The 25,590-nt window shown below is 29.0% G+C and overlaps 1 protein-coding gene across 1 annotated transcript; it reads left to right on the top strand.

The window, feature by feature from the left end:
- Nucleotides 1–9,498: 9,498 nt before the first annotated feature.
- LOC124930560 (protein tesmin/TSO1-like CXC 2) lies at nucleotides 9,499–13,456 on the top strand. Its single transcript, XM_047470892.1, has 10 exons — nucleotides 9,499–9,771; nucleotides 10,649–10,791; nucleotides 10,887–11,148; nucleotides 11,761–12,154; nucleotides 12,245–12,317; nucleotides 12,421–12,489; nucleotides 12,568–12,754; nucleotides 12,839–12,940; nucleotides 13,051–13,117; nucleotides 13,254–13,456. Exons 1-10 carry the CDS (start codon nucleotides 9,664–9,666, stop codon nucleotides 13,454–13,456), a joined length of 1,608 nt encoding a protein of 535 aa, XP_047326848.1. The 5' UTR covers nucleotides 9,499–9,663.
- Nucleotides 13,457–25,590: the final 12,134 nt, after the last annotated feature.

Below are 25,590 nucleotides of genomic sequence, written 5' to 3'. Positions count from 1 at the left end.
CCATTAAAAAGCAATAAAATTTAATTTTTTTGATGAGAATAATATAATATAATTATTGAGATAAAATTTGAAAAATGGTAGAATATCGATAAAGAGAGTCGAAGCTAAGGTGATGTAAGAGAAATGATATGTTTTCGAGGTGTAAGTAATTTTGACCATCTTTTTTTTATTTTCTTCTATCAAACACTGGCTTGCCTTTTATCTGCTGTCAAATTTATTATATATCTTTTTATTAAATAATTGAATATTATTTCTTGGGTAGTGGTAAAGGAATTAAAATGTGACCGAAAAGAGAAAAGCTTATTAATTACTCTGAACTGATTCGATTCCCTTTGAGAAAAATACCACCATGCATTGCATTGCATGCATACCCGTACATTTTCCCCCAACGTATACCATCTTTTTTTTTCTTTCTCTTTTACAGTTAGGGCTTGTTTGTGAGTGTTTATTGGTTTTTTTTAAAAAAAAAAAAATTGTTTGATAAAAGAAATGTAATTTGTTTGATTTTTTAATTTATTGAATTAGTATAATTTTATTTAGAATTTAAGGTTAATTAATGTGAATGAAAAGATAGTTTAAAATCTCAAGAATTCCAGTAATTAATTGTATAAATTATTTCAATTTAAAAAATAATAAATGTGCATAATTGCATTTAACCATGTTTGTTCTTGTGTTACTATCTTTATGCCTCTCAAATTGGTTTCAATAATAAAAAAAATTATATAAATTTATCTAGTAATCATATGATGTTCATCAAAGTCGTCAAATCCATGACGCCGTGTTAATAGTTAATAAGTGCATTGACTCATCTAATTCAAGATGTAAAAAATGTGGTTTTGTCAAGTTAGACATAAAAAAAACTTATGATAATGTCAATTGAGAGTTTTTGTTTGATGTAATGCACAAAATGAGAATGAGTGCGAAATGAATTGGTTGTATTATATTTTGACTTTAATTTGACGGTTACATTTTATGTCATTTTAATGAGACTTCTCAGAGATTTTTCTAGAACTCTAGAGGGATCAAATATGGTGATCCGCTCTCTCCTTTTTTGTTTATCATTGTTATTGAAGCTCTTTACAACATGATAACTTTCGCATAAAATTAGTGACTCGTCTGTTGAGTGAGTTGTGGGTCAAGAAGATATTATTTTGCCATATCACATTTGTTTTTTTTGCTGATGACACGTTCTACATGATTCAGACTACCTATATGAATTTTAAACACTTTCGGGATATTCTATATTTTTCAGTGCATGTTCCAATTTTTGAGTTAATCTTAATAAGTCAGATATCTTTTTCTCATATTCTATTTCGAATAGAAGAACGATGATGTTGGAAAATGTGTTAGGGTTCAAAATTGGTAGTCTTCCGTTAACATATCTTGGTCTGTCATTGTATGTTAAATTATGATCCAAAGTATTTTGTGACCCGATTATCACTAAAATAAATGTAAATTGTCTAGATGGAAAATTAAAAATAATCTCGAAATGGAGTCCACTAATCCTCATTAAGAGTGTGTACGTTATCATCTATGTTCACATATATGATGTCGTTATTTATTCTCCCTAAAGTGTGGTGGTGAAAATGGAGAGAATGATGTGTAAATTTCTATAGGATCTTTTAGCTCATCGTTTTGCCATCTAGTTAGTTAGGATAAGATTAAATGCTGTAAAAATTAAGGAGGTTTGGATATTCGAGATCTTATTTATTTTAATAAGGCTATTGTATCAAAAGGTATAGTAGATTTGCAATGAAGCCGAATAGTCTTTGGACATCGATAATTAGATGTAAGTATGGTCATGATTGGTTTAGTTAGTTTACCAAAATATCTAATTATCCTATGGGGAGCATTTGGAGGGAATTTATTCTATGTGAGAAAGTTTTCGTGAGTAGTCTAAATTCATTGTGGGGGATGATTCTTCGATTAGTTTTTGGGACGACATTTTGTGTAGTGTCAAAAGTCTAACTACGACGTATCTTGAGCTTATTTCAATTGTTATAGGTAGAAATACCACAATTAAGGATATTTTGATCCTCGGTCTAGTGGTTTCGCTAACCAAATTAGATATAGAAGAAAATTAAACATTATAGAGACTTTGTCCCATAATATAGTTTAATTTTTGTAGGACGCAAACAAGTGTCCCCGTCTGAATAATACATTATGTGTTGGCAAGACATGAATAGTTTTCATGTAGGATTTTGCTACAAGTTATTCGCTAAGATGATTACATATAATTTTTGTTGAGAAAATTTTTGAAAGTCACAAATTCTATCCAAGATCTCGTTCTTTTGATTAAACGTTATTCACGGTAGAATTCTTACGGATGATATGTGCATGAAAAATATTGTATTATGGCTAGTCGTATGTGTCACGAAGATGTTGAATCGGCAACTCACTTACTTTTGTATTGTCGAGGGGTGACTAGTATTTGAAATCTTTTATGGAGTATTATCGGGATTCATTGGGTGATGCCCGAGTCTTTGGATAGTTGCTGAGAAGTTTGGATTGATGCGGCTGATATAACATGCCTACATATTTGGCTGATATGACATGCCTACAAGTTTCGAATTTTTAATGATTGTAGTCGTCCGTTGTGTATCATTTATAATGCTATTATTATAACGTTTTCCGATATTCGTTTAGAAAAGACAGTAGAGTATCCGAGAATTAATCATTTTTCTCGAGAATTTACGAGCTCGATTACTTATTGAGTACCCTATTTTCTTCTTCTTCTTATTTTTCTTCATATCTTGTTGTTGTGATTAAACGATTTTTTTTTCATTTAAAAATATATTTTCCTTCAATTATCCCTTTAGATCAATTTAGATAAGATAATGGTGTAAAACTTATCTTAATTATACATATATATAATTCAAACATTTAATAATTTTTTTAAAGTTAAAATCCAACTTCTTTCAAATAAGTTTTTTTTTTTATATAATTAAGGCTTGTATACATACATTTTAACATTGAATAACTTTTTTTTTTCTAATTTGAAACAAATAATATAATTAAAATTTGAATTTTTGTTTTTACGCTTGGCCTTTAAACTTTATTTTTCAAGGTTAATAGAGAAATTTTCTTTTATACAACTTTTTTTAATATAAAAATTAAAATAAAATAATTTTTGATATATTTTCAAACATAAGATTTGAATTGTAATTTAATATCAATTATAGTGGAACTAAAACTGAAATTTTAATTTCAGTTCCTATCCAAACATATTAAAAGTATCTACTATTGATAAACTGAGGGAAGAAATCAATGAAAAAAAAAGATGCAAGTTTTTGTAAAAATCAAGAAAAAAAATCAAAATAACTTTACATACTAACCATTGAATCACTTAATTAATCAAATATATTTATTTTATTTTGATTGAATATAATTTTTAAATATAAAAAAAAATATTTTAGTAATTCATCCTATAAAAATTTCAAATAACTTCTTTTTCTATCGAACAATACTTGGTCAGAATTTCCATAAAAATCCTAAAAGGCAAGATCAAACAACCTTTTGGACTTGATTTGATGTTGAATTATTTAAATTTTTACTAGAAAAAATATGTTATAATTTGATCAGTTAATTTGTTAAATTATAATATTGTTTTTATGTATTTAAAATTTAAATTTATAAAAATAAAGTAAAAATAATTTGATTGATCGAAAAGAAATAAGACGTACATAAAAATGTTTTCAGCATATAATTACCCAAAACAGCGTTATACAAGACCATTCTAATTTTCCAGTTTTTTTTGAAAAATTTGGGAATGTTTATTTTTTCAAATACATAAAGAAAATAAATTCATTTTACTTCCTCATATTGTCTTGTTATACAAAAGAAAAAATATATATCTATTAATCTATTCAAGACTCTATAATTTGAACTGTTTCTAAAATTAGTAAAATAAGTTCAAATTTTAAAGAAAAAAAAAGAATTAAAAAAAGTTTATGAAATAAAATATAACCTTTCAAACCTTATTTCCTAATCAAATGATAAAACAATAAAATTTAACTCAATAAAAAATAAATCGTGAACTCCTCAAATAAGTCGAGATTCTCAAACGAGTTGAAGCTGAATATATTTCGCAATGTGCCGTCTTAAATTTGAAAAAACAAAATAATAAACCATTGTAATAAGCATCAAAATATTTTAGTACAAGAGCAAATTGCAAAAGATGGATGTTGAAGGGATGAATCTCAAAATCATTCATAGTTTAAGGATGTATATATGGGTTATTGCTAACTATTAATATAATAAGCATTGCCTTGATTGATTATAAATAATAATCAACAATATAGTTTATAGAGTTTGTGAACTTTATTTTGGTCAAACTTTAAAACAGGTCAAATTTTGCCAACTCTTATATCCTTTGCAAATCTATTTATGTCCATAAAACAAATTTTATGGTAGACAATCCTTCTTTGTTAGATATTCTTTATGTTTTCTTAAAGAAGAATGTCTCCTTGTACTTCCTACATTTATAATTATGGGTTGTCTTGTCTGTCACCCTTTTACAACTTTTTTTTTAATACATGTATAGTTAATTAAATGAAAACATAATTATATGCTTGTTATGACCCTCTATTTTATTTTATATTAACTAGTTGAGACCTCCACAATTTGGTCTTTCGAGATTTTGGAACAACAAATGTGGTCTTTGCAGGTCTACTTCGAATGTTGGACATCATTCTCTACAAAAATTTTATACAAAATTCTCAAGTGTATCCTTATTTGTAAAAAGCTATAATTGAGAAATATATAGATAGAAAATAATAAAAGAACTCATGAAGGCAACTAGATTGATTTTAAGTTCCATATCCATGACATTATTGAAATTACATACATGCATGATTGCTATTTCTTATCTTTGAATTGTAGGTCTTGTTTGAAACACATCTCATCTAAATTAATATTGGAAGAAGATACTTGGTAAAAAAATAGTTTTAAACATATGTATATTTCTTTTTTGGTTCAAACTCCAGATTTGGTTGTTTGGTGTAAGGTATTAGTTTTGAATTTTAATTAGAAACTTCAATTTGGACGTTTTTAGTAAAGGATGAATCCAAAACTTTTGATTTTTAAACTAGACTGATCATTTCACTTGTATTAGAAATGATCTATATGTCTTTGAGAAATTAGTAGTTTTATTTTGAAATATAATATTATCATTTTTTATCTTTGAAACATTGAAGCACAAATATAGATTCCTTCATAATTAACAATCCTAAACTTCCATATTTATAATGTTTAATTAAGTATTTATAACACTAACTAGGATTTCGTGCATTTACATATTAAAAATATAAATAAAATATTAAAATTATCTCACATATTTAACTATCATTATCATTATTATTGGTGATCTATTCTTTAACCGATTTCTTATTCTTTTATTTCGGTCAATCAACCACTAATAAAAAAAGGTTTTTAACGACCAACATTAGCCACGACGAACATACGTCGTGATTAATACACTACTGGAAATTATACTATTAGCGACGAAAAATGTCGTCATTAAAAGCCCTAATGCCGACATTAATACTTATTAACGTCGGCTGCTAAAACTGTCACCCGTCGACGTTAATGATTTGGATGTTAATTTTTTTTTAATTTTTAATCACATCGATCTTTCCCTAAAACCGTGGTTAATAAATGATATTATTAACCACGACTTTAGGATAAAGTTGTGGTTAATAAAATGATATTATTAATCACGGCTTTATCCTAAATAAAAAAGACCATTCATAAAAATGATATTGTTTGGTTTCGAGTTTTTGGCTTTTTTTTGAATTTTATAAAACATGTTTCATAAATAAAAAAGACCATTCATAAATAAAAATCACCAAATTTCAAAAATCTCAAATCGTATTAGTATAAAAATCTTAAATATAAGTCAATCACTACTGATCGAGGGAGGAGAGTGCATCCTAGACATGAGTGTCCTTATAGACTCTTCTTGTGCAAACACAGTGCACGTATCTCTTCAATTTTACGTGTATGTTGTGCATCCGTTGTTACATGTGTTATTTTTGACACAATTAGAATCCCACATCGAAAGATGATGAGAGTGAGAGAAGTTTCTTAGTATATAAAAGAAACTTTCTTCACAATTATAATAGAATCCCACATCGGAAGATGTTGGGAGTGAGAGAAGTTTCTTAACTTATAAAAGAAACACCCCCCCTTTGGATTATTGTCCCAACATTTTCCGATGTGGGATTCTATTATAATTGTGAAGAGAGTTTCTTTTATATACTAAGAAACTTCTCTCATTCCCATAATCTTTCGATGTAGGATTCTAATTGTGTCAAAGATAACACATGCAACAACGGATGCACAACATACATGTGAAATTGAAGAGATGCGTGCACTGTGTTTGCACAACAAGAGTCTATAAGGACACTCATGTCTAGGATGCACTCTCCTCCCTCGATCAGTAGTATATTTAAGATTTTTATACTAATACTATTTGAGATGCTTTGAGATTTTTGAAATTTGGTGATTTTTATTTATGAATGGTCTTTTTTATTTATGAAACATGTTTTATAAAATTCAAAAAATAGTCAAAAACCCGAAACCAAATAATATCAACGTCGGCATTAGGAGGAGAATCGACGTTAATAATATCATTTTATTAACCACAACTTTATCCTAAAGTCGTGGTTAATAAAATGATATTATTAACCACAACTTTATGACAAAATCGTGGTTAATAATATAATTTATTAATCACGGTTTGAGGGGAAGATCGTTGTAGTTAAAAATCAAAAAATATTAACGTCCAAATCATTAACGTCGACGGACGACAGTTTTGGTAGCCGACATTAATAAGTATTAATGTCGGCATTAGGGCTTTTAACGACGTCATTTGTCGTCGCTAATAGTATAATTTCCAGTAGTGAACATATCATCTTAAACTTTTTTCTATCCACTTAGTCTTATCCCCTCTAGGGGATATTGTAGTGATAAAGAATTCTTAACCGACCTCTTACCATATCATTTCATTTCAGCCAACCAATATTTCATAGAATTTTTTTCTGATCCACTAGCCTTATCCCCTATAGAGATATTTTAGTGATAGGTTCTATAGGAACTAACGATCTTATTTGGTCAAATGTCTAGTCCTAGCAATCTCCTCCTTTACTGACCAACAAATCCCATTGTTTCACCCAACAATCTCCTCCTTAACCGCATTTAATTTCGGTCAACCAACATCTCATAGAAAATCTTTTTCCAATCCGCTTAACCTTATCCACCTTTAAGGGTATTTTAGTGATAATTCTATAGAATTTTTAACCGACCTCTTACCATTTTATTTCGACCAATCAACATCTCATAAAAAATCATTTTCGATGCGCTTAGCCTTATCCCCATATAGGGGTATTTTTTGTGATAGGTTCTATAGGTACTAGACGATCCTATTTGGTCAAATGCATGGTCTCAACCATCTCCTCCCCTCTTGTTTCACTCAACCATGTCCTCCTTAACCGACCTTTTACGGTTTTATCATTTCATTTCGGTCAACCAACATCTCATAGAAATTTTTTTCGATCTGTTTAGCTTTATCGCTCTCTAGGGGTATTTTAGTGATAGGTTATATATGATTCTTAACCGACCTCTTACCATTTCATTTCGACCAAATATCAAATAAAAAATAATTTTCAATCCGCCTAGCCTTATCCCCTATAGGGGTACTTTAGTGATATGTTCTACCATAATTGGACGATCCTATTTGGTCAAATGTTCGGCCTCAACCATCTCCTCCTTTACTGACCAACAAATCCCCTTGCTTACCGAACCATCTCCTCCTTAATCGACCTCTTACCATAAATTTTGACAAACCAACATCTCATATAAAACATTTTTCGATTCGCTTAGTCTTATGACTCTTATCCTCCTCTTAACCAATAATCTCCATGTGCATATTTATTCATCGTTACTCTTTCGTATAAAATTTTATAATTATTATATAAATTTCTTCTTTTTTTAATAAGAAAAAAAATTGCTATAACTTATACTTATATCCGTTAACTTAAGATCGAGTTTAATATTTAATTGAATCAAAAACCGATTCATTTTATCTAATAAAAATATCTAAATCACTCATAGCGCACGTCCTGCAATTTCTTACCAATCAAGACTTAAAGCATTATTAGATATATATAAATGGGCGTAATCAACAATATCAAATGTTCGAAGTTTATTAATGTTTAGACGTTTTTTCACTTTATTTAATATGTAAATACCTTTACATAATAAACCAGTTTCATAAAATATCAAGAGTGCATAAATGCAAATAAGCATATACATAAATAATTTTTGTAACAAGGTTTAGAACAAAATAACAATTATATAAGACAAGCCATTAGGCAAAAAAGATAAACTTTAAGTGCTTAATGCATGTGTAACAGGCTCCATTTCCTTCTTGCAAGTTAGCTTCATCTTTCCTCAATGTTCTTCATTTTTAATAGTCCATGTAAATATGTTATACACAAATGTGAATCACATCAGATTTGAAATATCTAAAGAAGAACCATCATATGAATTCTTATCCTTTAGTGACTCCAAGTAATCAATATATTGGTGTTACTATTTGGATTCAAGAATTCTAAGATGTAAGCAAGTAATATCAACAAATTAATATTCAAAGTGGTAAGATTTGGTCACTTTCATACTGTCCAAATTGTTTTATCAGAACAATCATGAACACAAGTAATAATGTTGGTCGATTTTTATAGGAATGTTCGGTTGAAGTTATTGAAATAATCGAACCCAATCAAAAATTATTTATCTCTTCTCCTATTCATCACATCATTTAAATCATTAATCAAAATACTAAAATATTTTTAATTTTAAATTACTTTTTATTTTTATTTTTATTTTTTATTATAAATTAATATCCTCTTAAGTCCAAAAAAAAGTCACCTTCTCAAGTTATTTGAAAAACTCGAATTCGAACTAGACGTTCCCTTAAACTGAACTTAATTAGCATTACTCAAGAAGACATTGATCGAGTTAAAAGAGTTTATTTAAAAATGTAGAAATTATGACTTAAAATTCTCAACAATATTCTCCAACTACTTTATAACCAACATATATAATACAACTTAAAACTAAAATAATGTCTTAGAACATTCCGATGTAACGACAAAAAGTAATTTTAACGTCGCATCTTGTCGTATTATTAATTAATGAATTGTATTATAAAATATCTTGATTTAATTCTTGAAATTTACCAATTATGCTTGAAATTTTAAAGTCTTTAATTAATAACTTTGGTTTATAAAAAAATATTGGGCTAATTAATCAATAGTTTAAGCCCATAATAGTATATGTATAATAGGCCTTAAATAAAAGAGCCCAAAAATTAAAAACCCTATTATATATATATAAATGTTCTTTCCCGCTCAATACTGTATAATTTAAAACCCGCCCTAAATTACCCTCAAACTTCTCATTTCTCTCCCAATTTCATTTCTCCGCCCCCACTTTCCAAAAAGATTTATCAGTTCCTTTCGATTTCAAAGGAATTTGTTACTGAAATCATCACGAAAAAGTCGGGAATCTGTTTATCGATCATATACAGAATTGAAGTAGATCAATTGGGAGAGAACAAGATGTTGAAACTAACACATACGGTTAGGGTTTCTGTTTCAAATTATGAAATCTCCCGGAAACGCTAGAGATTTTCACAAGTTCGCCGCAGCGGGAACCGCCACCGCCGCCGCCGCTGTTTCAGTTCGAAACTCAGATACTTTTTCAGTTAATGTATATTCTCTTTCATATCTAATCTCTCTTGCAAATTGATATGTGTATTTGATAGATAATCCACCAAATCCATGCAACTTTTATTTCTTTGTTTGTTTGTAGTGTATATGAATTTGGAGATTGAATTAAGATGCTAACTAGAAGAGGAGTTTTGATCTATTGTTCTTTAGGAATGAATGATCACCTCTTTTGTTTTCTTTAGATTTATTTAAGATTTGAGAATCGATCCAAACAGATAGATGTGTGTATCTTTGAACTCTCTTAAGATTGATGTAGAGATTCTGTAACCGCCAATCAAATATCTAATCTCTCTTGCAAATTGATATCTATATTTGATAGATAATCCACCAAATCCATGCAATTTGTGTTTGTTTGTTTGGAGATTGAATTAAGATGCTAACAAGAAGAGGAGTTTTGATCTCTTGCTATTTAGGAATGAATGATCACCTTTTTTGTTTTCTTCAGATTTATTTAAGATTTGAGAATCGATCCAAACGGATAGATGTATGTATCTTTGAACTCTCTTAAGATTGATGTAGAGATTCTGTAACTGCCAATCAAATGTCTTAACACGGTGGTGAATGAATTCTTTAATTATAAGTTACCAAAATGCGATCTCATTTACGAATGTTCTTATTTCAATACGATAGAAGAATTGTCAATGATAGTAATTAATTTGAGTAATCATTACCTTTAATAACTAACATAACACGACAAAAGAGCGAATATTGGAATTATAGGTTATTGATGAAGTGTTGTATCATGTGATATGAGAAAGGAACCCTAAATTGTAATTCAATTATCTCATATTTGTTTACTTTTTGAATATTTTTTATTATCTAACCATGCACTCTTTCATTGTCTCCTCCACCATCAGGATTGTGCTATTTTCGGTTGCCTTTCACCAATAAGGCCTGTGAATATATCTCCTGTTGAATCAGACTTCTCTGATTTTAGTTTTCCTCCAATATTCAGTTTGCCGCATCTTAATCCATTTCAACAAGTTAGTCAAATGAGAAGGTTTGATGTTGTTTATCTTGTTCAACAGTTCCTTCCAGATTAAAATACAGTATTTGACTGAAAAACTCACCAAAATACATTGTTTCTTTTCACAGATTAAATGATGAGTGTGTTCCTAATCCTAAAGGTTCACATAAAAGCGGCGCACCTTTAGTGAACTTGGTTAATACCTACTTGGTTAGTCCTGTACCAGCAAATGGTGAAAACCCATCCCGATTAGTCAATTCAATTTCAAATTATCCTGGTAGTGACTTGATACCAACACCATGTGATGATAAGAATGATCAATATGGCTTTGCCAATTGTATAGATATATCATCATCTGATAATTATCCAGTTGAACCAGATTCAAACGAGGTACGTGTTAGAAAGAAGAGATCAGCAGTGTACCTGCTTTGTCGATTTTTCTTGTTACTTTATGGAAAATGTTTGTTAGTATCTGAATGAGGAGGTGTTTGATGACATATCTTTTCACTTACTTGAAATAATTAAGTGCTTATTTGAATTAACTTTTGTTAATAGCTGTTATTTAAGATCACTTAATTATCTATATTTAAAAATCTTGCTTAGTTTGGTAAGACGTGAATGACTTAACTCGGTACTATGATAGGAGCATCGGAAACACAACTTTAACCCTTGAAATGAGTCAATATAATAGTAAAATAGTCTTTAAATACTTTCAAGGCATTATTCCACATTTTGTCAAATCAACTTTCATATAAAGTCTTTAAAATTTATATATTTTCATTTGGTTGATTCAATATTTTTCTTGATGTTGTTTCTGGATTAACTCATGACAAATCATGTCAAATTGTACCTAATTGTTTTTTTTTGTTTCATCAGTTTTATTTTCTATACACTTAACTATTTTGACCCTTGAAATATAGTATTCAATGCATCTTGTTCCTAGTACATACATCTATGTGCATGTGGGTTTTTTCCTGGTGCTTTATGCAAGAGTTCCTGTAGGTTTACCAAGAAGGTCATGGGCATACACGTCTTCGGTTTCCAAACGCTGATCATCCAATTCCCTATCATACATTCAACAAAAATATGAACAGTTCAAGCTCGCGGGCTAATCCTGCTGATCCAAAGGTGATAGAATCATCAAATACAGCACCAGCTGCAACTAACAGGTGTAGGAGTCCTGTATTTTCAACCGTCTCCAAGCCAACTGGTTTTGGCTTGCATCTGAACAGCCTTTGCAGTTCCATGACACCTAATCCTGGAGCAACTGTTAGAATGAAAACAACAGACAAAGATTGTTACAGCCTGCAGCCAAATAATAATCTTTTTATTCCAAGTTCTTCCGAGCCAGAAAAAATAGAGAGTAGCACACTAAATATTGTCAATCCAGTTTCAGGTAACAAAATAGTTTTTTATTGGTTATACATCCTAGACTCTCCTAATGTGGTCACTAATTCAAACAGTTCTTTTCTGTTTAAACAAATAGAATATGATTCAAGTGATCAGGGAAAGTCCCCATCAGAATTTTATATGAATCAAGTCAACCGCCCAAAGAAAAGGTTAAGCTTCTTCTTATTTTGCTAACAATATATTCTATTGATGTTTTTCCCTTCCATAATTTGGTAACCGATATATAATATACCTCATTTCTGCTTATTTTAGAAAGAGGGTTGCTGATGAAAATGATGGTTGCAAGCGATGCAACTGTAAGAAGACAAAATGTTTGAAACTGTAAGTAACTTGAAGGGTGATTTTTATAGAACCTTGACTTGCTATTTCGAGTTTACTCCAATTGAGATTATTTTGCAGTTATTGTGACTGTTTTGCTGCTGGGGTTTATTGCGCTGAAACTTGTACTTGCCAAGATTGTTTCAATAGACCTGGATATGAAGGGACAGTTATTGAGACTCGCCAACACATTGAATCCCGGAATCCGCTTGCATTTGCCCCGAAGGTTGTTCAGCAATATTCAAAATCACCTGCTGTTAGTAACAGGGTATGAATCCTTACAACAATCAATAGTTTATGATGTTATTTTATTTATTTAATAGATTTTAAGATGTTAGAAATATGTCTGCAGGAGGATGCCACCAATCTTTCAACTCCATCTTCAGCAAGGCACAAAAGAGGATGCAACTGCAAAAAGTCTATGTGTCTGAAGAAGTACTGTGAATGCTATCAGGTCTCCATTTCTTATTATTAACTATGCAGGAGGATTACCAATCATTTTCCTCACACTTTTCTTTACTTAGGGCTTATGTGGACTTTGTTTCAATTTTTCTTTTTATAAAGGCTAATGTTGGATGCTCGGATGGATGCCGATGTGAAGACTGTAAAAATAGCTTTGGTAAAAAAGAAGGTAAAGTTTCACATCACCCACCAATCTTTGGAAACTGAACTTAATCTCACACAAAGGCAATTTAGTTTGATTTATGATACATTGCATTTGTATTGGTAATTCATTACTCTGGTTCCTAAGAGTTAAACTTTTCCAGATTATGTGCTTACTGAAGATGTAGTTGCTGAGGGAACCATTAATGAGACATCTGGAAGTACACATGATCAAATAGCCTATCAGAATCGCATCTCTTGCAGTCCTTGCAACTCAACATCTTTGGCACCAGCATTTCTGGATACTGGGTATGATCTTTTTCAATGTGATTCAAATGGGAGCTTGTTTTATATAGGGTTATTTTGAAATAATTTTTTTAGGGGGGGTTATTAATTTTTGTAGGTCAAATATCCTTGATATTTCTAAATTGTTATAATAATTTTGGAAAATGATTAATACCTCATCAAACCATCCCTAGGTTAACCATGTTACATCTAGGGAAATGAAATCAAGGATAATTTCATAAATAGTTAGATTAAATCTCTAAGATATTTACTTATTTGATGTGCATTATTTTGAAATAAACTCGATTTTTTTTTTTCAAAAGATCTTGTTCAATGGAAAAGTCAGTCATTTAGGTCAAATTTTGGAAAAATGATTAATGATGGACTCATGAAACTATCCTTAGGTTAACCATGTTAAATCTAGGGAAATGAAATCAAGGATCATTTCATAAATTAAATCTTTAAGATATTGGCTTTTGTTTGATGTGGGTTATTTCGAAATAAGCTCGAATTGTTTTTCCATAAAGATCGTGTTTGAAAATGTGAGTTATTTAGGTCAAATTATCAAAATATTCTAAATCAAGTTATAAGTTTTGTTATCTTTTCATTTTAACTTTATTTGTTATTATTATATCATTATTTAGTATTCTTAATTATTGTATTTTCAATAATTAAAAAAAAGTTGATTCATACATTTTGTTTTTGTTTTAAGAACATTTAAAAGTTACATTTGATATATTATATTTTTTTTTTCTGTTTTTCTATAACTGGTTGAGCCTTTATGTATTTTCCAAAATATTGTTTCTGAACATTTAAAAACTTGGTTTTGTAGAAATGAATTTGCTACTACAGCACCAGCAGCACAATCTTTGGAGCAATTTGGCAGTTCCCAGTTCACTTCTTCACCACCTGCCCCACTAACAATGCCAGTTTTTGATAATCCAAACATCCTAATGTGTCCCGAGAATACCGGTTTTTCATCAACAGGTTCCACACAATGGCGTAGTTCTTCTATGACCCGTTTAACTCAGTTCTGTGGAATGAAAATTCTCAGGGAGGATGATTCAGATGACACTCCTGACATACTGAAAGACAATTATAATAACCACCATTCTTTGAATTCTACTAAAGTTAGGTCCCCAAATAAGAAGCGCGTGTCTCCTCCACAAATTAATCATGGATCTTCTTCTTTACCACCTCTGAGAAGTTCTCGTAAGTTCATATTGCAGTCAGTTCCTTCTTTTCCAACTTTAGTCCCATGCAACAAGCCTCGAGATGATGATGTTACAAGAAAATGAAAGAAAAGAAATACAGGTAACTTTTTTTAATCCTAAGATTAATAATAATAATGATGCTCTTTGCTCATTCTGTTTGTTGTTGTTGTTGTTGTTGTGTTTGCAGAAACACCTGGAATAAAGGGCTTGTTGTCGCATAAGATTGTCTCCAGGTCCATTATAGAACTGAAATTTTTATTTTTTTATCAGATGGTTCGGTTTGGAACCAGAACTACCTGATCCAATTGGTTTTTAGATCTTCTGACATTTTTTTATTGGGGTCTTTTCTAGTCAGTGTTGGATTCTTTTAATTGTTTTGGTGGGATGGAATATTCCTTATACTGGTTGAACCCAAAATGGATTATAAAGAAATTATCTGTTTCAATCTCTGGATACTAATAAAGCAAACTGTTATGTTTTCAGACATTATTTTTACCTTATTGTTTTTCTCCTTTCTAGATTTGGATAATTGTTATTGTTTTTGTTATTTTTTAACTTTAGGAACATTCAGTGTGAGATATTTGGTTCCACTTAAGTTTATGTTGTAATTGATATTCCTTCATTTAGAAATACTATATAGATTTTGCTCAAGGAATATGAACTATAGAATTGCTCTTCTGGCGTTGTAGAGGAAAGTAACACGACCCTAGAAAGTCGTGACCCTCCACTTTAACTTAAGTCGTTTTTGGTGGGTATCATTTATGAATGGTTAAAATTTGGGGAATATTAGGTTAATTGTATGTACTTTGTTTCTCATGGAGAAACTAATATAAATTTAGATAGAAACCATTTCTCTATAGTGAAAGCATTACCTTATTCAGCAATCATTAGGATTTAGGGATAGTTTATTTTTTGAAAGATAATATACCTTCAATTGTCATGCAGTACTAATATATACCTTCATTTGTCATGCACTCAAAACATTGATCATTTTGTAACATTGTATTTTATTTATTTGTGAAGAATGAGCCAAAATTTAGAGGGGAGTTTTAACCTAATATAAAAAAAATTAGGAGATTTGAACTTAATGTAAGAAAAAAAATTGCTTTAGAAAATTGAACCTATTTAGATTATATATTAATATTTTCTCTTTTAGGCTTTAAGGCGCTCCTCATCTTTTAGGCATTATCACTCTTTCCAATTGATTCATAGTTCAATTGAAAATGATGGGTTGAATTATCTTTTCTTTCGGATTATTTTATTAGGGTCTGTTTTCTCTCTTATTTATTTTGCAATTTTATGAAAGAAATATTATATATATATATATATATATATATTTTAATAGAGAATATGATATAATGGTGTTGAGAATTTTCCGAAATTGAATTGAGCATAGTAAAATAAAATTTCCAAGTAAAATAGGTGAGAATGGTAAATGTATTCCTTGCTTAATTGTCTTCCTTAGTGCTAATTATCTAAATTATAATAAAAAATGAATGGATAAGAATATATACAAAATATTATTTATTTATAAATATTTTAGACAAAATTAATATTATTCAAATATAATTAATAAGTTTAATCTAGACTTAATGTTAACGGCACTCACTTAACCCCTCATACGACCCTCTTCGACAAACCATCACCAATCTTAGTCGACATCAATTGATGACACACTTCTTATCTCTCGTCAAATTCAACTACTAACCCCTCAATTGACTATCATCTCGTAACTCACACTTTATCCCTCGACAAACTACTCATCATTCTTAGTTGATCTCTCTTTTATACTCACTTCAACAAATCAACAACCAATCTCAATTGATCACACACCTCTTATCACATCGTCAAAACTCAACAACTACCCCCAACTCACACTTTTTCACGCACTACCCTCCACTCAAACTTTTTCATGTTTTTGTATCCCCTCATATGCATCTTTATCCAATTGACAAACCATTCACCAATCTTAGTCGACCTCTCTTTTACTCCCATTTCAACAAATCAACAACCAATCACAATTGATCACATACCTCTTATTCAACGTCAAAGCTGGACAAACCACCACCACTCGACATCCATCTCGTGACCTCACACTTTCAAATGCTCGTCAAACCAACCACTAATTCCGACCTCACACTTTTAGATGCTTGTATCATTTTTTAATGCATTCTTGAAAATCTAAATTTACATGTATTGAGATTCGAACCCTGATTTTAAGCATAAAATGTGAACACTTTAACTGCTGGACCACTTGAAATTGTTGAAATAATTTTATTATTTTGTGTATGTTTATATATTTTGTATTTAATATTTATTACCAATTAATAAAAAAAAATTATACTTACAAATAAAATAGTATATATATGAGGCGGCGACCGAAGTAACGTCGACTGGAGAAGAGAAAAGATGAGATGGAGGCGGTGGTAGGTTTTGAGTGATTAGCAGCAGAATGACTAGATTTGAGTTTTAAGTTTCAACCGAAGAAATATATATATGTACTAGGGTTTTAGAATAAATAATATTTATAAAATTAAAATTAATAAAATGGTATATATATATATATATAATATATATATAATATATATATATATATATATAATTGAATATTAGCGAATACCGAATTGAATATCTTGATTTTGTATTCGTATTCGTTTATTAGTCGAATCGAATCGAAATTTTTATTCGAATTCGAATCACAAAATTACGAATACAAATATCAAAATTCGAATACGAATACCGAATCGAATCAAAAGTATTTGATTCATTTACAACTCTATATATATATATATGATGAGAGAAAAATTTATAAGATAAAATATTTTTTTATTTTTTTAATTTCTCTATCATATATATATATATAATTAATGATAGAGAAAATAATTAGAAAAAAAATAGTTATTATTATTTATCATTTATTAAAACTTTATATATATATTGATAATATAATATAATATATATATATATATATATATATATATATATATATATATATATATATATATATATATATATATATATATATATATGATACCATTATTTTTAGGATAAATAATAAATAAAATAGAGCTTATAGAGAATTTGGAGAAGGACAAATGTTTGTTTAGGATATATAGAAATGTCTATCAACCAATTATAATATTTAACTTTAATTTAAAGTTCCACAATGTTTAACGCGCCAAAACAGTGGTCAAATAGGACTAAACAGGAACACAAAATTAAAGTACAATTTTATAAAAGGGATCGGCACTTCATATCCATCCTTGATGTCCATTCAAACTTCTAAGATAAGTTATAATTATTTATTAATTACTTTTTTTATTTATTTTATTTTATTTTATGTTTTTTAGGTAGGGTAGTTAACCGACATGATCAACACATAATGAGATTAACCTATTAGGCTAAACATTAAAGCATAAAATTAAATACGTAGAAAGAATAGAAACGTACCCGGAACTGAAGGCTAAACACAACGAAATTCACACTTTTATTGATCAAACTTGAAATATATTACAAGAGAGTGATAGTGAGAGTGATAGATAGAGAGTACAATAGAGAGAGAGTACAATAGAGATTAGAGGGGTCGTTTTCGCCTCCCCTACCAACCGAAAATGAACAGCTATTTAAAGGAAAATATTTTACAAAAGTTAAAAATTGAACAGTGCATCCCGGGATTCCCGGAATAAGTTTTTCCGCATATTGCGGATCTTGTCCCTTTTTCCGCACATTGCGGATCTAGTCCCTTTCTTCCGCACATTGCGGATCTTGTTTCCCACTTAAATCTTAAATTGGTTGGATGATGGTGATCCAACTTCTTTCCTTAAAATTTTTTCAACCAAAGTCTTTGATTGCTTCGAAAATGTCTTCAATTCCGACATCACTTTGAGCGTCTTGTAGATAATCAGATGTCATAGTTGAATCTGATTTGTTTGATTTATTATCATCTTCGAATTTGGACATAAAAGTTTTTCTTCATTTCTTCAATGTATGCAGATATTATCTGCCCTTTTGATAAGTTCTCTGACCTCATTCAGAATTTTTTGGAGATATAATCAAAAGGGGACGGGCACTTCAGCTACTTGTCATTTTTTTTTATAAAGGCTTATTTGCTAGTGTAGGAGGTCCATTGTCTCTTTCCCGAATTGCTCACTCGTTTCCTAATCTATTCTCATCATTTTATCGCAAAATTTATAATGTGATGATCTAAATAGACAAGGAATGCCTGTTTTGGCATAACCAAATTCAGGTATCCATTTCTAAATCCAGGGAATGGAAAATTCTGTAGAAAAGAAACATGAAGCTATTCCTTCAATATATAAATTAGCTTCTTGTTTCTTCAGAAGTTGGGGGGAGATATCGCTCCATTTATCAAATAGGACCTTGATTTCTTCTAGTAAAACCTTTGGGCTATGACCAAAACAGTAAAACCAGTTTATGAACTAGTGGGGAATATCTCCTCTATAAACATTTGTGCATACATTGATGAACCAGAAATATTTATATTTATATTTATTATTTTCATAATTTAGTACCTTAGTGAAGGAATCACAGTAGTCCCAATAATTAAATTTGATTGTCGTTGTTTTATTAAACGACAATTCTCTTTCTTTCATTGGGGATATTCCCCAGTCTTCTAAAGATATTGTCTTCTTTATTATTATTTTTCTAAAATTATAAATTTCTTTATTTGCGCCAGAGAAATGTGATATTTCACATGATCCACTTTGAATAAGTATTTGTTCGTAAAACATTTGGGACTTATAAGTCCTCAATGGTGTGAATGTATTATCCCAATACCTTTGCATTATTGTCCATGGCTCACTTTTCCATTTGAGGTCTTTTTCTTCTAGGAGAAATATAATTTATTTATATTCATTTCTCATAAATCCAATATTATTAGATTTTGATTCATCATCGAAGTATTTTAGCGTACGTTGGATTGTCCTTTTGAGTGTCAGTATTTTGGGAGAGATCCATTGCCATCAGCTTTTGTTTACCATATTGAGATATGATTTCTTGTGTTCTGCCTCGACATCTTCCTCTGAGTGAGGAGGATCCCCTTCCTCTATTAGAGAAAGGTTCATAACCCCTTGCGCTCATTCTTGTAAATTTAAAAATTCACGGGTCAAGAAATCATGAAGATTATTATCTATCCCTTTTTTATATGCTATTTCAAAGTCAAATGGGGCTAAATGAGTTTGCCATCTGGCGAACATTTGTTTTGATACATCATGTTTAAAGTCTTTTTGGAACATAAATTTAGTTGCATTGCAGTCTGTTCGTATAATAAATTTTTGATTATATAAATCATCTTGGAATTTTAAAACACATTTGACTATGTCGAGAATTTCTTTGGCGACTGTCGCATAATTTTTTTGAGAATTGTTCCATTTTCTTGAATGGAATCTGACAAGATAGACTTGTTTTGTTTCTGGATCTAATTGAGTCAATATTCCACCGAATCCTATGTCAGAAGTGTCAGTCTCAATTACCTTTTCCCAATTTGGGTTACTTATCATTAAACAAGGAAGTACTTTTACTTTATTTTTAATTTTTTTTAATTGCATCTGTATGATGACTTGACCCTGGTTTTAGGTTTTTTTCAACCTATCATATAAGATTGATGTATCTTCTATTAAATTTTTATAGTACGGAGCCACATAATTGAGGCTGCCTAAAAATCTTTGTAACTGTGTTTTATCAGTGATTATATTCAGGAATTTTTCCGCAAATTCTATGTTTCTATTAATAGGAATAATGTTTCCCTTTTCAATGATATGACCTAAAAACCTTATTCTTGTTTTGAAAATATCCATTTTTGGCTTAAAAATTACTAATCCATTCTGAGTTATTATTGTTTTAAACATATTTAAATGTTTAAAGTGAGTTTCAATTGTTTTTTAATAGACTAGTATATCATCAATGTAAACAATTATAAATGTGTTATAAGGAATGAAGATATTATTCATAATTTTTTGAAATTCAGATGGAGTATTTTTTAATCCAAATGGCATCACATTCCATTCATAATGTCCTATAGGGACATTGAATGATGTTTTATATCTATCAGATTTTTCAATCTAAATTTGACAATATCCCGATTTCAAGTCAAACTTTGAGAATATTAAACTATCATATAGTCTATCTAATAGATCCTTTTTATTATGAATTGGATGCCTAATCCATTTTAATACCTTGTTGAGGGGTTTATAGTTGATTACTAACCTTGGTACGCCTCTTTCGATATCTGATGTTTATTTACATAGAAAGTCGTACATGACCAGGGTGATTGTGATGGACTTATTAACCCCTTCTGTAATAGAGTATCTATCTCCTTTTTGCATAATTCTAGATATTCTGAATTCATTTGGCAAGGTTTTGCCTTTGTAGGAATATTCTTTTCATTAAAAGATTCCTCATAGGGTAGTGAAACTATATGTTTCTTTCTATCCCAGAATGCATTAGGATGTTCATTACAAATATCTATTGAAAGTTGGTCTCTTAGTAGAGCTATTTTTTCTTGTAATTTGGGATTTTCTAGTTGTTCATATATTGTTATAAGACTTATTTCTTGTTTTAGAAAATATATTTGATCTTGTTTTGCTTTGATATTATCATATATACTATGTAACATTTTAGTAAGTGGCTCCACAATAAATTCTAGAAAAATATCGTGTTTCTAAAAAGTTCATGTAATACATTTATTATCAATCATCTTAATTGGGTAAATGGTGTTTAAAAATGGGGTTCCAAGTATGACCTGATTTGATATATCTTTAGCAAGTATACAACTTTGAGGAATGCACTTATTATCAGTACATAGGCTTTTAGAAGCTTATATTGGATTTGGAGTTTATCTCCACCTGCATGCCACATGGTATGGCTCGTTTTATAAAAATACCTAGTGGGAATTAGTCCTTCTTGAATAACATTTAAATCTGCTCTGCTATCAACAAGAGTAGTAAATGACCTTGTATAATGGTTATCTATTAGAAGAGATATTCTTCTGTGCCATTTTTGGGATTTAAACATTTCTATTGTGGATAAAAAAAATTTGAGAAGATATTTTCTTCAATTTCTGTTTTGTTGTCATTAGATTGATTATTTTCGTGCGGTTTATCTTCAAGCTAAGTTATTCTTGATTCTTGTATAATATTCTTCTTTTTTAATATCTTAATTTCTTCTTTTAAATTGTTAATTTCTTTGTAGAGATTTTTGAGAGTTGTATTCTTCTATTTGTTTTGAACTTTGTGTCTAAGTTGGTTAATTACTTCACTTATAGTATAAGATTTATTATAATTTAATTTCTTATCCTTTGCTTCTTCTTCTTTAGAAGATGAAGTTCATTCTTCAGAATTGAACTGATCTATAATCTGCATTCTTAATTCTGAGTCTCTAATAACTTTTAATAATTCAAAAGCATGATTAGAGGTTAAAACATTAACTTTCATATCTGAAAATTGAGATATGATTCTATATAATTTTGATTTGTCAATATTTTGATTTTGATCTAGGTTATTTGTTTCTTTTTTAGGACAATTTAATCATGATCGACAAGGCTCACATTCGGTGTCTTCTGAGCTTAATTTAGAAATGTTTTCATTATTTAGATCATCTATTTCAGAATTACTACTTATTGAATCTGAATCTGATTCTTCAGATTCTGAGTTTTGTAAAGTTTGAATTATTAATCTTTTTGTATCTCCTGGGATTTCAAGATTATTAATTTTTTTCTTTGCCTAACAATATTTTGATGTGTGTCCAAATTTTCCACAGTTGTGGCACTTCCTATTATTTTTGAAAATTTTTGACTTGATTTTAGATTTTTCTTCCCTCCTCTCATTTTTCATGTCTGGGTATTTTTGGGATGGTTTTCTATATTTATGAAACTTATTATATTTTACCCTTCTATCCTTTCTAAATGTTGGGTTATCTATACCAAATTGTTGGCAGAATTGACCTAATTGTTGTCTTTCGCTTTGAATTTGTCTTTTAATTTGTTGGTTTAGTCTTATCTCATTACATAAGGCTATCTCTTCTTATACACAAGTATCTATTAATACACCATGTATATAGGTTTCATATGGTATCATTGAATTACCTTTTTTGAGATTCCTTCTAACTCTTTCAGCAAACAGGCTAGCAAGGCCGTCAATAAATTTTGATTTCCAATGGACATTATTACATTTTGGGAGTTCCATAACTCTACTTAGAAAGATATTTTTATACCATCTAAAATCTGAAAGCATTTTACACATTAGATTTTGTAATAATGTTCTAATTGTATCACTATTATCATTGAACCTTCCCGTGAAGTGTTCAATAATATTTATCGCTAGTGTATAAACCGCATGTTCAGTTAGACCATTATTTTCTTATTTTACAGTGTTAAGAATAGAATTTCTATCATCTTGGGAAAAATAATTATCCCACCAACCTTTTAATTGGCCAGTAAACCCAACAACAATCATTGTTGCTATTGTTTTATCAGTATTTTTACTATTTTTACAAACTGTTGAGTACATTAACATTTTATGTACTGTATTATAAATTTGTTTGTTTGAATATCCATCAATATTCCATTCATATATTTTGTTTTCTGAATAACTAATATCAATTGTATTTGTATATTCTTCATGTAAAACATCCATTGGTGTTGGTCTGTTATAGTAAAATTTGCTTTGTATAGGTTTATTAGCCAATTTATTAATTTTATTAATCTGGTCTTTGTTTTCCTTCCACTGAAATTCTTTGTCTAAGATTTTGATACTTAGTTTGCTAAATTTTTCTTCAAGAATTTTTTCAAATTCTTGCATTGGCCTTAGTTTGAAGTCAAATATTATCGGAGGTGATTGGAAGCTTGGTGAAGCTTCTTTTTCTTTTGGGGTTATTTTTAATGCACCTCATTTAATTTCATTTATTAATTTTATTAATTTTTTAATTTTGTTTTCTATGGATTGTAATTGTTCTCCTAGAATATTTAGAAATAGACTTGTGTAATTTTGTTGTTCAAACATATTATTAATATGTTTGCAAGTTATTGAGAGTGTATCATTTTCAATTAATGTTTTGTATGGCGTGAAATTTATTATTTTTCCTCCCTTTTCAATATGAAAGGGTTGTTGAGGTGGATATGTTTCTAGATAGGTTTTTCCTGTTTCTAACCTAAAATTTCTTTCAATTACAGATATATAATTTTTTTACATAAATGCTTATGAACCATGAGGTGAAAGGGATTAAAGCATTTTTTCTTTGCAGAATTCATAAAATTATTTTTCAAATTGTTTTATTTCTGAAATGCGAAAACTTTCAAAAAAAACTATTTTCTGAATTGGGTATAACCTGGATTTTTGAATTCATTGGAAATTATTTTTCTGGTTGGAGAACCAGTATTGAAATCTATTTTGGGTGTACTATTCATTTAAATAGAAAAGTCCATTTCCGACATTGTCAGTTCTATTTCGTTTAGGGTTTGTGTATTATTTTCCCTAACAATATTTTGTCTGTTAATATATAATTTTTTTTTGTAATTGGAGTTGAACCTTCTAAAAGCGTTGTTTCTCTTATTTGAGAAGTGGATGCCCTTGAAGGGTATTCGACTTTGTAGTATAATGGTGAAATATATGATCTAACCGAGTTATGTCTTTGTGATATCTTTAGGCTCGTGTCAAATCTTACTTCGACACTTCCCTCATCATTTTGAGAAATATCTAATATATTATTATAATTTTGGACCTTTGATTGTACATGTACAACTTGTTATATTTTCCAGTTATCTGGAAATGATATTTCTTCCCATTTAATTGGTCTTCTTCTAGTAATGTTTGATTTATCAAAATTTGTTTGTATTAAAATTGTTTCATTATTGGGTTTATCTATTCTCCTACATAGTGGATTTAAAGTGAATAAGGGTTTATAGTATATTCTATAACAAACACACATTACTTTCGATCCAGGAGCATAATTATATCCATGTGTTTTAACATTTAATGTTAGGGAGTCAATTATATTAGCATCAGATAAAAATAATTGTAAGTTTGGGATTGTTAAAATAAACTAGTCCCTGAGCTAAAATAGATTGTATTATTCTCATTAGGGATTGTTTCCAATTTAGATTTCTTCTATCTCTTAAAGTTGTCATAAAGCTTTTTGGTAAACCCTCTAAGGTTAAAGGTTTAAATGCAACCTGTACTAGTCCTATATGTAGAAATTTATAGCTTTGTTTATAATATACTATATCCATATCCAATAGCAATTTTATTATCATATCACTATTATTTAGTGAAACTGACTCATTTACTACTTGTTTTAAACCTATTTTTTCAAATGTTCTTAGTTGATATATTAATCTAGGTTCTACTTTTAGAATTGTCCACTTATTTAGGAGATCTAAGTCTTTTGGAATATCATATTCCTTTTTTTTTAATATTCTTTATGTTATTCTTTTTTAAGATCATGTTCATTATATTCATAATTAGTATGGTGTGTTAATCACTTTTTTGAAATTATATTCTTTTTCTCTATATATATTTGTTATAGAGAAAAGAATATATAAGATATTTTTTTAATTTCTCTATCATCATATATCATCATATATGTAAATATATATTATATATAACTTTTTATTATATATAATTAATGAGAGAAAAATAATTATGAAAGAAAAATTAATTATTATTATTTGTAAAAATTATATATAGAGAGAGTAAAATGTTATTATAAGAGAATAAATATATATTAGAATAGAGAAAATAATTATTAGAAAAGAAAATTTACTTTATTTTTGTAATTTTTGTGGTGAGTTTAAATTTTAAGTATCGTTATTTATTTATATATATATATATATATATATATATATAATTTTTTTTAAATAATTTAGAAAAATAATTTTTCTTTTTTATTGTTGTAAAGATAAAATATTTTATTTTGTTTCATATATACTTATAATTTATTATTTTATCGAAATAAAATTTATAATTTATTTTAAATAATATTTTAAATT

The sequence above is a fragment of the Impatiens glandulifera genome, chromosome 3 (assembly GCF_907164915.1).
Source record: "Impatiens glandulifera chromosome 3, dImpGla2.1, whole genome shotgun sequence".
NCBI lineage: Eukaryota > Viridiplantae > Streptophyta > Magnoliopsida > Ericales > Balsaminaceae > Impatiens > Impatiens glandulifera.
The sequence above is the reverse complement of the archived record's forward strand: the minus strand, read 5'-3'. Positions and strand labels throughout refer to the sequence as shown.

Bases quoted from the DNA above. Each gene is read 5' to 3' on its own strand.
- LOC124930560 (XM_047470892.1), top strand. From the start codon at position 9,664: ATGAAATCTCCCGGAAACGCTAGAGATTTTCACAAGTTCGCCGCAGCG. The intron at 12,155-12,244 runs GTAACAAAATAG...TTAAACAAATAG, and splicing joins TATTGTCAATCCAGTTTCAG to AATATGATTCAAGTGATCAG. The intron at 12,318-12,420 runs GTTAAGCTTCTT...TGCTTATTTTAG, and splicing joins GTCAACCGCCCAAAGAAAAG to AAAGAGGGTTGCTGATGAAA.